The sequence below is a fragment of the Morone saxatilis genome, unplaced genomic scaffold, assembly GCF_004916995.1.
Source record: "Morone saxatilis isolate NCDOM2014 unplaced genomic scaffold, NCSU_SB_2.0 Contig3, whole genome shotgun sequence".
In the NCBI taxonomy this organism is placed as follows: Eukaryota; Metazoa; Chordata; class Actinopteri; family Moronidae; genus Morone; species Morone saxatilis.
The window spans coordinates 14847380-14859936 of record NW_023339873.1 but is presented as its reverse complement, the minus strand read 5'-3'; the positions used below and the strand labels follow the sequence as shown (position 1 = coordinate 14859936).

At 43.4% G+C, this 12557-nt stretch overlaps 1 protein-coding gene across 1 annotated transcript in view; it reads left to right on the top strand.

Annotated features, from left to right (window-relative positions):
* LOC118336940 (ryanodine receptor 3-like) overlaps window positions 1-12557 on the top strand; it is a 101741-nt gene that overhangs the window by 33723 nt on the left and 55461 nt on the right. Inside the window, exons 9-21 of the mRNA XM_035673712.1 lie at window positions 160-234; window positions 847-1003; window positions 1645-1809; window positions 2248-2369; window positions 3269-3449; window positions 4324-4459; window positions 5839-5934; window positions 6284-6402; window positions 7875-8008; window positions 8898-9139; window positions 9419-9611; window positions 11326-11542; window positions 11638-11742. Of these exons, the coding sequence (XP_035529605.1) occupies window positions 160-234; window positions 847-1003; window positions 1645-1809; window positions 2248-2369; window positions 3269-3449; window positions 4324-4459; window positions 5839-5934; window positions 6284-6402; window positions 7875-8008; window positions 8898-9139; window positions 9419-9611; window positions 11326-11542; window positions 11638-11742 (1942 nt within the window). The remainder of the gene's footprint in view (window positions 1-159; window positions 235-846; window positions 1004-1644; window positions 1810-2247; window positions 2370-3268; window positions 3450-4323; window positions 4460-5838; window positions 5935-6283; window positions 6403-7874; window positions 8009-8897; window positions 9140-9418; window positions 9612-11325; window positions 11543-11637; window positions 11743-12557) is intronic.

Here is a 12557-nt window from a genome sequence, read left to right as displayed (position 1 = left end):
TCGAACATCCTCCTGGTGAATATCAGTGTGACAAATGAGAGTAAAGAGGTGGCATCCTTCTAAGCCAGGATGAATGACCTTGACAGCATCAGCAGTGGCTAGACATTTAAAGCATCCCGCAGACAGGCCACCCACTCATGCTTTTCTGGTATCCCCCAGGATAGTCAACTATGAGACGGGTAAAGCCGGCGCCAAGGCCAGGTCCTTGTGGAGGCTGGAGCCACTCCGAATCAGGTGGGTTGAGTTTTGCGTTATCTGTTATCTATTTATTTCCTTTCTGTTTCTCACTACCTTTTTCCGTTTTCGTTCACTCTCCTGTTTTTCCATCCCACCTGTTTCTTTGTATCTGCTGTTTCCTCTTTCTATTTTTTTTTCTCTCCTCGCCCATTTGTCCTTTCCTCCCTCTCCCTACCTAGGATTTAATGCTGCACTGTGGCCTCTCTGTCTCTTTATTCCTCGGTCTCCCTCCCTGTTTTTCTTCCTTTCTGTCCCTTTCTTTTTAAGGTCTTTGATCCCGGCTACTTTACTGCCTCACAGGGATGTAGCCTTTCCCTTTTCCATTTCACTCCCTACGTCAAACATGATATTTGTCACATCTGCTGTGTTTTTGACCCCGGTTTTTGTTTTGAATTTCCTGAACAGAAACAAAGTGCATAATTAGAGAAATGTTTTCAGCTATTTGATAATTATTCTACCGCATGACACGGGATAATTAACCGCTGGTGGCAATGTTTAGATCAACTAATTAGCGGATATGAGGCTTCCAGGGCTTATGGAAAGCAACTTTTGTCCCCCCCTATGTTTCTATGTGTGTTTCATTTTAATGCATGGGTATGACCTTGACAGCTGGAGTGGGAGCCACATCCGCTGGGGTCAGCCCTTCCGACTGCGACACCTGACCACCGGCCACTACCTGGCCCTGACTGAGGACAGGGGGTTGGTGCTGCAGGACCGAGAGAGGTCCGACACCATCGCCACCGCCTTCTGCTTCAGAGCCTCCAAGGTTAGGACACACACAGGCACACGGATACAAGGGCACAAGATTCCCCACTGTTCCCTCAAGGTGACCTGTGTCACATGGGCTCATACACACACACTTCCTCATTAAACGCCACTGGAAGGGAGTTACAAAGGATCACATCGAAACCTTTACAAATGAACCGCCCACTCCCCTTGGACTGGAAAATCACCATTTTTTCAAGGACAATGGAAATTATTGGACCAGTGAAAGCTACGCCATAGAGGTTAATTTAGCTGAACTTGCAGACTCTGACTAAACCAGCCATTTAGCCTAACTTTGTGTAATGGAGTTTCTAGATATGGCCAGTGATTGTGAGCCAATTAGGGACCATTCCAATGTGGATTTAAAGTATGCATTACAGAATACAAGTGAAGTCATTTATCACCGAAGTCCTCATGTCGATTATGGGTTGCAGTTATATCTGATCCTAATAGCGAAACAAATACAATCATCTCACTGTGATAGATAGAGCCATAAACAGCAGATGCGGTTGACATTTGGTTGGTGGTTGATTAAGAACAAATCTGCATGCAGTATGTCTGAATGTGCACATTTTATGATTGTGCCCGTGCGTTTCACACCGACAGCTTTGACATGTTCATTTTCTCCTCCCCCCTGTGCAGGAGAAGCTGGAGCAGAGCCCCAAGCGGGACATTGAGGGCATGGGGGTAGCGGAGATTAAATACGGGGACTCACTCTGCTTCATCATGCACGTTGCCACGGGACTCTGGCTCTCCTACCAGGCACCTGATGTCAAATCTGCCCGTCTGGGTCCCCTCAAGAGACGAGTGAGTGGAGACAAGCACACACTGCCCTGTCTTCAGTTGCAAAGCACATACAAAAGCAAACAAAATTATTAAACAAATGAGATTCCTTGGAGCGGATAATAGTTTTGAGTGTAATGAGTTGATTGAGTTAAGATGATCGTCTATTAGTTTGGATCTCTGCCTTGACTAAATATAAATCTTGTCCCTACTGTGGCAGAAGCAATAGAGGTGCGCGCGCGATAATGTGCGTGACAATGTGTCTTCCATGTAAACACAGCCAGATAGCCTGTAGTGTCAGCACCTGTGTTCCAGACATTGTGGCTCAGTGCTGGCTGAGGACGGCTGGAGACTTTCGCTCCATTAAATGGCTTCCTCTTCCTTTTTTTGGTCGTTTTCCCCTATTTTCCCTTATATGGTCTCATGGCAATGTCTCACTCTTTCTCTTCCTGCCCTCTCAAGGCGTGCCTGCATTCTGAAGGTCACATGGATGACGGGTTGACCCTGCAGCGCTGTCAGCACGAGGAGTCCCGCGCTGCACGAATCATCCGCAACACCACATTGCTCTTTAAGCGATTCATCAGGTATGCTAAACATTGCAGCAACACTGCTAGTCCTCGCTAAAGCACGCAGTGTTGTGATTACACAAATTGCCCAATTAAGCCAAATTACAGTCCACATTTGTCTTGAGACACTTTATTAGGGTACTTTGCAAAATGTCCTGTCATTGGTACAAGTTGCGTGAGCGACATACTGATGCTTGTAGAGCATAATTAATAGAGATGATAAAACAAAGAGTCCCCAACTGCACCACATCAACAAATTACTGACGAAGCCTAAAAACCAGACATTTCAAAAACCCCACAGACGCTCACACAGTCCACACAATCGTGATGTAACGTCCCTCCATATTGTGAACGTTCCCAGTGGAGAGTTAAGCTCTGGGCCTGCGAGTTTTGACTGAGTGGGGTGCCAAAGCCCCAGACAGCTCGCTCAGTGGTCCAGTCATGCGTTTCCAAAAGGCAAATATTGCAGTGGCGTCACGGCTACGCACGACCAGCTATGAAAAAGGAGGCTGTGGAGCACGTAAGTGGATGCTTCCAGTACCCTTATTTGTTATCAAACGGCCCGCTGTCCCCTGGGTCGGGCTCCGGGGCACTCATGGCGGGAACATGTGAGAGTCTGTCAGCTTCCCCCATTGCTGTGACACACACACATCTCCCCCGCACCCCTCCCACGCGTACGACAGCAGCTATTTTTAGCTGGCCAGCGGAAATCAGCATTTCAGCATGGATGAACCTGTGGGCTAAACATTGTGTTAGTCATCACAGTCTCTCTTCAGGTCTGCTCAGCCTTCCAGTTACTGTGTCGTTGATGAATGGGAAAATTTTGATTGCTATAAATGATCACAAACTGCTGTTGTGTCTGAATGTTTTTTTTTTGTGTGTGAGTCTTGATGTGCTCTCTTTGCCCCCCCCCTCAGAGACCTGGATTGTCTGGGTGTTAAGAATAGGGCCCTGGTCTCGCTGCCTGTTGAGGAAGTGCTCCAAACCCTCAATGACCTCATCGCCTATTTCCAGCTCCCTGACGTTGAGCTGGAGCATGAAGAGAGGCAAATCAAGCTGCGCTCACTCAAGAACCGGCAGAACCTATTCAAACAGGAAGTGAGTTTCACCATAAAGGAATGATGTATTAATTAATAACACCATGAGCTGTTCCGCAGTGCAGCAAAATATTAAAACACCCCCTAGAGTAAAGAGTTTGACTTGTGATTGAGGCAGTTTTAAATGACTCCACATATGAGTGAGCCGAGAGCAGCAGCACACTTGCAGAAAGACAAAGTGTGTGAAAGGGTAACGCAATTGATTCTTTGTGGTGTGTTTCAATGCCATCTTGTATTGGGAGGCATTGCATTTGAAGGCGTCAGCAGTTTTGCTGTTATAAGTTTTTCCCAGGCTGGCACGAGTGCACTGGAGCTTTCTGCTAAGCCTCTAGGACCTAAATTGCTTTCATCAATTATGAAATGTCAGCTGCCTTACTGAGGAGGCCTGCGATGTCAACTATCCGAACTCCCCTTAACTCTAACAGGTTACAACGACGTGTATCCTCAAGCCAACATAGATGAGTGTGAATGAACTAAATCAAATATATGTGCATTTTTGGGGGTGTTTCAATATAATAATAATATAGCAAATCCCTGTCCCACCCCTAATATATTGCATTTAGAAGGTCAATTTGTCACTGTAGACAGCTGACTCATGATTTTTGCTGGCATTATAAATCATCAGCAATTTCCATTTTGTCTTTTTATGCCCTCCATTTAGCATATCTGATTGCTATAGATACTACTCGGTAGTATTAATCACCGTGACACAACCACCAAATGAGACAGGGGAGAGCCATTGGGCTGCATTCAGGATATTTAACCAACTTAAGCTGTCATACTAATGAGAGCTTATTTTTTTATGTCAGTGTGTAAAAAGCGCATATTTCATATGTATTTTATTTTCATGTGTTGGATCTCTGTGCATTTCTTAGGGCATGCTGACTCTGGTGTCCAACTGTATTGACCGTCTGAACGTCTACAACAGCGCCGCTCACTTCGGGGAGTGTGCCGGGTCAGAGGCTGGCGCGGCCTGGAAAGACATCCTTAACCTGTTATACGAGCTGCTTGGTAGGAAGCTGGTCTACCACACGCACACACACACACACACACACATATGTACAAACACATACACTTAAACCGATCGGCTACTGTAATCAATCACAGATACGAGAGTTGTTGTTTGAAGATGAAGTAGCTGCCGAGTGTGGTGGTTCAGTGGTGATGAGGGGTTGTGCTGACCTGGTACTTAATCAGCCATTTACAGACGCCTCATAGTGGAGGGTTGAATTCTGATGTTGCCAGACTTGACAGCTTAGCATGTACACACAGACACACACCAACCGCAAATACCACAAATAATCTACAACACTCACACTCTTACTCATATTGTTGGGAAAAGACTTGGTGGCACATGGCCCACTGCATACAAAAGAGCTTTACAGTTTATGCGATGTGCTTCCAGGGCATCAGCCCAACAAGATCAGTCGTCACACTCAAAATTTTGGGTGTCCCCTATTGGCCAGATGGCTTTTTATCCATTGAATGTCAATTCTCATCACTATGCTGTTTTGTTTACTTGTTCTTGCTGTGCTCTTTGTTGTTCATATAGCACAATGTCATCAGCCCTGCCTTTGCAAAATCACTTTAACCTCTTGCACTGCGAGCATATGCTCTGTCAGATATAGACGTATCTCACTAAAATGATCTGGCAGGGAAAAATAGATATTTTTGCTCTCCCTCTGTGGCTGAAAATCCTGCTGGCTTCTGCTGAATCTGATGAATACAATGTTTGGCTTGAACATTTCCTTCGCCCGTTGTGACATAAAAAAGATGAATATGGTGAGCAGGAAATGGTGAGCAGCCATGATTTTCTCCTTGTTGTTGTTTGGATATGTCACATTCTTAAGAAGAGGATGTGGATGGCTCAAACGTGAAGTGTATCTTTCACCCTGCCACACTGAAGCCCCTCTGCCCTCCAAGTGTGTCCTTCACACTCTTATTTACACTGATTTCACCCCCTGGCTTATATTAGTGTTCTAACCACGTCTCTCTCTTCCCCCGGTCCCTCCTCCACACACCTGCTTCGGTGCAGCACTAAGTGGATTTGGGATGCCTCCCTCCTTTCTTCCCTGTCTGTCTTTGTTGGGTGACCCTGTCTTTTTTTTTCTTTTCTTTTTCTAGGACGTATGTGGGTGTGTTTGTCCGTATGTGTCTCTCCTTGTGTCATTCCTCCCTCTATCTTAGGCATCTTCCAAATTAATATGTATAAGGGTGTCAAAGCAAAACCCCTCTCGTTCCTTGGCTTTGGGGGAGCATATAAGGTGTCCACCTTTGGCTGAAATTGTTTTTGCTGTTCTGTATGGGGCTCCATCACACCTCTTTGAACAAAAACACTGTCTTCTTTCCTACAAAATTAGACTCATGCACCCTTTCCTTGTACCTTGCAGCGGCGTTAATAAGAGGGAACAGAAACAACTGCACCCAGTTTTCCAACAACTTGGATTGGCTGGTTAGCAAGCTGGAGAGACTTGAGTCTTCTTCAGGTATGCTCATTATAATTCTCACACATACCAAGTCTCCAGTGAAACAGCATTGTGTGATAACTTGCATTTTCTCTGTCAGTGAGACATCAAAAAGCTATCCGGTTCCTTTAATGGTAATCCAGCACTCCTCAACAGGGACACAAGGCTTAAAAGATGTAGAAAGATGACACTGCTCACTTAAAACATTTATACGAACCGCTATTTTTGAAATGTATGGTAAAGAATATACGAGCAGCCCTGAGTGTTCCCTGTTGATCTATGCAGACTGGATGTCTCATTGACGAGTGTCCTCTGGTGTGTCTTTCTCTTCTGCGGGTGTTAACTAATTGATGAATTTGCGGCTGTGCAGGCATCCTGGAAGTTCTGCACTGCATTTTAATTGAGAGCCCCGAGGCCCTCAACATCATCCAGAGAGGACACATCAAGTCCATCATATCACTGCTTTACAAGCACGGACGCAACCACAAGGTGAGCAGCAAGTAGTGTTAATCTGGGGTGCCATCCCTTCTGTGATATGAGATAATGACACATCTGGGTTTTAAATGCTTGTGTATAACATTGTTGCGGTACAAGGAGGATGTTGAGTGGTAATTAGAGGTGACAGTTAAAGGTCTTGGTGAAAGGAAACCACATACAGAAAATACAGTATAATGGATGGAAACTGCAAGCTACAAAAAGATAATGAATGATGGTAAACAATGCAATATATTGTTAAAGGAATACTTTGACATTTTGGGAAATACGCGTTCTTTCTATGTTTGCTCTCTTGCTGAGAGTCAGATGAGAAGTCTATAAAATGAAAACATCTGTAAGGTAAATACAGCATCTCAAAGCCAATAATCTTAATTTAGCATACAGACTAGAAAGAAGGGGAAACAACTAGCACTTTAGGGTAACAAACTTTGTCTACCAGCACCTACACCTTGGCCGAGACCAGTAAGTTTCTGGAGTCTCATGGCAAACATTTATAAACTTTGGGTTTTGTACAGTTTAAACAAATGAGATTTGTGAGATGTGTGCTGGTAGGTGGATTTTCCCCTTTTTCTATTCTTTATGCTATGTTAAGCTACCCAGCTGCTGGCTCCAGCTTCATTTTTACCAAAAGACATAAGAGTGCTATCAGTATTCTCATGTAACATTTGGCAAGAAAGCAAATGAGTGTATTTCCCAAAATGTCGAGCGATGCTTTTAAGATGCATGCTAAATATCTTGGATGTTATGAAACCTTTAGTCAAGCAAGAAAGCACACAACAACCACTGAGTGCCTGTTTATCTTGCATCCAGTCATCTCCAGTTCTTTCCTCATTAGGCTCACCAAACTGCTTCATTGGATGCACATTCATTTCCATAACAGTTCCCTTTGGGCCTCTTTGTCATGTCTTCTTCTCTTCAGCTGCTAATTCATTGTGCTTACCTTTTACCAGCATACATACTTCCAATTTTGACAGAAAGCTCCTGCGGGTTTGGTTGCAGTGTGTCCCCATCATGAATCAATCAGTATAACAGTGAAATGAGATCAGGAGCAGGCAGGCAGCTGGCCTGGGTCATAAATCAGCCTGAATGTATCATTTTGCTTTGGAAGCAGAAGAAAAGGACCAATGATAAAGGATAGGGTGTTCTGGCCTGTCCCCAGCCCATTTTACTCTACGGCTTTATTAAGCTAACATCAAAGGGATATTATTGGACATGTTTTTGCCTCCAATAAGCATCTCTGAGTAATTATGCAGTGGTTGCATGGGAAGAGTCTGCCCCTAGAGCAGGAACCTGGACAGTGATTAGGGACAAAGATAATAAGTCTTTTCTGGAAGGGTATTCATTCATATGCAGGGTTTATTAGGGCAAATGAGGTCAATGTGTAATCAGTTATTAGGGAACTGTAGTTCTCTTCTTCTCGATATTGTTGCTTATTTCCCCCCCGGTGCCTCCACTTTCTTTTTTAGATTCTGGATGTGCTTTGCTCACTGTGTGTGTGCAATGGCGTAGCTGTGCGAACCAATCAGAACTTAATCTGTGATCACTTGCTGCCCAAGAGAGATCTGCTGCTGCAAACCCAGCTGGTCAATGATGTCCAGAGGTTAGAAAGCCATCCAAGCACCACGCCTCCTTTCAACATCTGGCTTCTCTGATATACAGTATCATTTTATTAATCTACATTTCATAATTACATTTAAAAAAAAAATGCAGTGGTTAAAGCTAAGGTACAAAGGTCTCATTTGTTACTAACTGATAAAAGTCCTTCTCTGTTGTGTATAGGACAGGGTTGCACCACCTATTCATAAATCCAAGTTTATGTGTAAAGTACTTACTTACTTAACATTCTTTGAACTAGATACTTTCAAATTAATGATTTACTAAACTGGATTGCACGATAAAAACTTAAATAATGACTATTGTGAAAGACTTCTTGTACATTCAAAACAATCAGCAGTATTAAAAGGAAGCATCACAAGCTACATTAGCTTTGTTAGGTGTTTCAGTTAACTATGCAACATTTATACTATATTATTATAGTTACTGACTGTAAATATTTGGTTACTAATTTCTGTGTAAGAGCTAGTTTGTGTGGTGCAACACATTTTAAAATCTCTACTTTAAAACACTCATGTTAAAAAAACTAGGCTGAGTTTGACACTGGTCCTTTAAATCTGTTACTATCTTCTATTATGCTTCAACTTTGTACAATGAAAAGACGCATTTCGGTTGAGGGTGAGATAGCTCAAATTTAATCTCACAAATGTCTTTGGCTCATGACACTAGTGAAGTGATCTGCTTTTCTCTGCCTTGTTTCAAGATATCGACATTTTTATAACCGTCCTGAATACACTAGAAGCAAATGGAATTATCTTGTCCTAAAGGCAGACTTTTTCATTAATTTTAAGAAAAAACATATTACAAATGAAAATGAGAATATCTCACTTCCACTGAGAGATAACTAATGATTTTACGTTTCACTTCATTGCCAGCATGAGACCGAACATCTTCCTGGGGGTGAGCGAGGGCTCAGCTCAGTATAAGAAGTGGTACTATGAGCTGATGATTGACCAGGTGGACCACTTTGTGACCAGCGAGCCTTCCCACCTGAGGGTGGGCTGGGCCAACACTAAAGGCTACGCTCCTTACCCTGGAGGAGGAGAGGGATGGGGAGGCAATGGAGTTGGAGATGACCTGTACTCATTTGGTTTTGATGGACTACACCTCTGGTCAGGTCAGTGGGTTGTTTGTGTGTGTGTGTGTGTGTGTGTGTGTAACTCAGCTCGTACCATAATAAGCTAATGTTTTAAAAATGAGCGGTAACCCTGGGCTACAGCCAGGTTGTGTCTAGACAGAATCAGTACCCTGCAGGGACGATCTCCTTGCCCAGAGTATGTGTAACTGTGTGCATTTGTGTGTACAAATTTGTGTGTTCTGAGACGGAGGTGATCTGTGCCAGCATCACTCACTGGGTCATATTTCACATAACTGTGTGTGTTTGTGTCCTGAACAGGTCGTATCCCTCGGGCGGTCGCGTCCATGAACCAGCACATCCTGACCTCAGAGGATGTGGTGAGCTGTTGTCTGGACCTGGGAGCTCCCAGCATCTCTTTCAGGATCAACGGGCAGCCTGTTCAGGGCATGTTTGAAAATTTCAACACAGACGGGCTCTTCTTCCCTGTCGTCAGTTTCTCCGCAGGGGTCAAGTGAGTGTTTATTTGTTTTCCCCCTTTGTGTTGTCTGAGACGAACCGACTCCCTGAAATTCCTGGATGATGAATGAGCTACACAGAAGACCGGATCAGATGAGACAGTGAAGCTCAAGCTAAAATAAATATGCATATACTGTACACACCACACACCACACACCTACACTCACACAAACACCGGCAGCGTGAAATCCATCTAATCCACCTCCTCATTCTGGTCCAAATTCATTAATCCTTAAGGCCTTAAGATTGGACAGAGGTAAAATTGGCTGGCTTGATACTGTGCTATGTTGCCATGGTGACCACAGATAGTGTGATTGACAAGACTTTAAAATGGAATTTCAAGCTCCAGCAGTTCTTCCATGATTCCATGATTGACTCTGATTTTGTGGAGCAAAGAAGCATTTTGTATTACTATCTTCTATCGCTCTTTGAAGCCCATAGACAGTTGACACCAGGGTGGTTGACACTAGCATGATTTTATTGGTCAATGTAAGCTATTTGAAAGTGAATTTGAGACTAGAAGATTAGAAAAGCTCTAGAAAAGGGGCGGCTGTGGCTCAGGAGGTAGAGGGCTGATCATACGCTAATCCAAGAAGATTTGATCCCAACCAATGTCAAAGTGTCTTTGAGCAAGATTGTGAACCCCAAAATGGCTCCCGATACTGTCCCAGGGTTAGGGTTAGGGTTCATACACTGTAGTGTATGAATGTGTGTCAATAGGTGAATGTGACATGTAGAGTAAAGTGCTTTGAGATTGTGGAAAGACTATTAAAGAGATGCTATATAAGTGCAGTCCATTTACCATTTAGCAAATAGATTTGTCCTTAACAGTCGTTTCTAAGGTCTCGTCAAGCAGAGTTTAGTTTAGTGACAACACTAACCACAGGTCCAGAAGTGGGATATGGCGCTCAGGTGTCAATCTGCTCTTCTTTTCTGCACTTCTGCTCTGTTCTTTTCTTCTTAATGTAGTTCAGTAATTCCCCTGTACTGCAGTCATTGTCACTGCTGACTCCACTGTTGGCTCGGGGAGAGTGTAGACAGCCATTTTCCTCCTACAATACCAGTGGTGTCGCCAGATGCTTCTTTTAACAACTCAGGAGCTGAAATCATTATTTATGTTATCATAACATTAATTGTAAGCGATCTGTTACTTTTTATGATTTCCAGAGTTCGGCATTTCATATGGAAAGTGCCACGTTATTACTACCCCTCTGTGGGTTAACACCTGACCCACTGAACAGGGCGAACGTCTCCACGGATTTAAACGGGCCAGAAACATCTTTCACGTTCCCTCACATCTGTCACTACTCAATAATTGAGGGGCGCAGTCAGAATGGGCTTGGTTGCGTCACCACTACTACTTGAGTAGCTATTTTGGGCGTCCTCAGGAGAGCCTCTTCACAGTGATGGCCTGAGATGCGTTTTTTTTTTTTTTTTTCAGTCTCGTAGCTTAACTTGTCCCTATTAGAGCAGGGGCTGGAACGGATTGGAGAGGAGGGAAAAGCAGTTACATTTAGCTGCATGGTTGCTTTTATTTTCACTGGCTGCTTCGTTCATTAATAGCTGTCTGATTATCACTTATGATTAAATATACAGTTTATATTTACACACAAGACCCCCCCCATTAATTAACCTTTCCCTCCTGCATGTTGTTTAGTGTGTAGAATCATAGAATAAGCTAACAGACAACCAACGTTTTATCTCGGTAGGGTGCGTTTCCTGTTGGGCGGTCGACATGGCGACTTTAAGTTCCTGCCTCCATCGAGTTACGCTCCGTGTTATGAAGCCCTGCTGCCGAAAGAGAAGATGAAGGTGGAGCCGGTGAAAGAGTACAAGAGGGATGTGGATGGAGTCCGAGATCTGCTGGGCACCCCGCAGTTCTTGTCGCAGGCCTCCTTCATCCCCACACCTGTTGAAACTAGCCAGGTAAACAAACTGGAAAAGAGCAGAGGGCTGTTTTCTGAGTCAGCCCTCGAACATGTTAGTAACCCTCTGACTGTTTAACTTTTCATTTTCCTCAGATTGTCATGCCGCCTCATTTAGAGAAGGTTCGAGACAAGCTTGCTGAGAACATCCATGAACTGTGGGGCATGAATAAAATTGAGCTGGGCTGGTCATATGGCAAGGTGAGAAATATGCAGATTTTTCCTTTCCTTATATAATACTCGACGAATAACGAAATCATCGCTCTGGATGAGAGGAGAAAATCATAATCCATACATTTTTCCATGTTTGTGGTGAAATAAACATCACAATTAGACGTTTTCTTAAAAGATTTGAGCTTGAAATGCATTAGTTACTGGCAGAATTAGAATTGAATCATCAAAAGCCTGTACGTCATCTTGCTTTCTCTTTTATAATTTGCGGTTCACACCAAAAAAGAGGGTAAGTGAAAAGAACACTCTCATTTTCCATGTTTGATGCTTTTCATACCATTCAATTAGATGCTTCATTCCAGTTTGTTTGTAGGTACCAGAGTCATTGTGTCTGTGTTTTAGTATAAGTCATGAACTACGAGGTATTGTTTCACCAAAGGGCAGAACAGGGTGTTTTGGTAGCACAGTACAGCAATAAATTTAGTTTTTCCTCTTTCAAAAGACATTTAATTGATTCTTTAAAGTACAATTCATGTAAACCCAAGGATCACTTTTTTGATGCAGTTATAGTTTGAGGGGCACTTTGGGAAAAATGCTTGTTTGTTTTCTTGTTGAGAGTTCTAATAGAAGATCAATGCCACTCTCGTAGCTTTGGTTAGCTTAGCTTACCATATAGACAGGGGAAATAAGCTAATCTGGCTCTGTTCAAAGTTTAAACATACAGCCAAACTACAGAGTATGGATTAAACAAATAAGATACAATAGGTAGGTTTTTTTGGAGAGAGCCGGGATAGCTATTTCCCCCCCTTAATGCTAAGCTAACCACTTAGGTGCTTAACACTTAA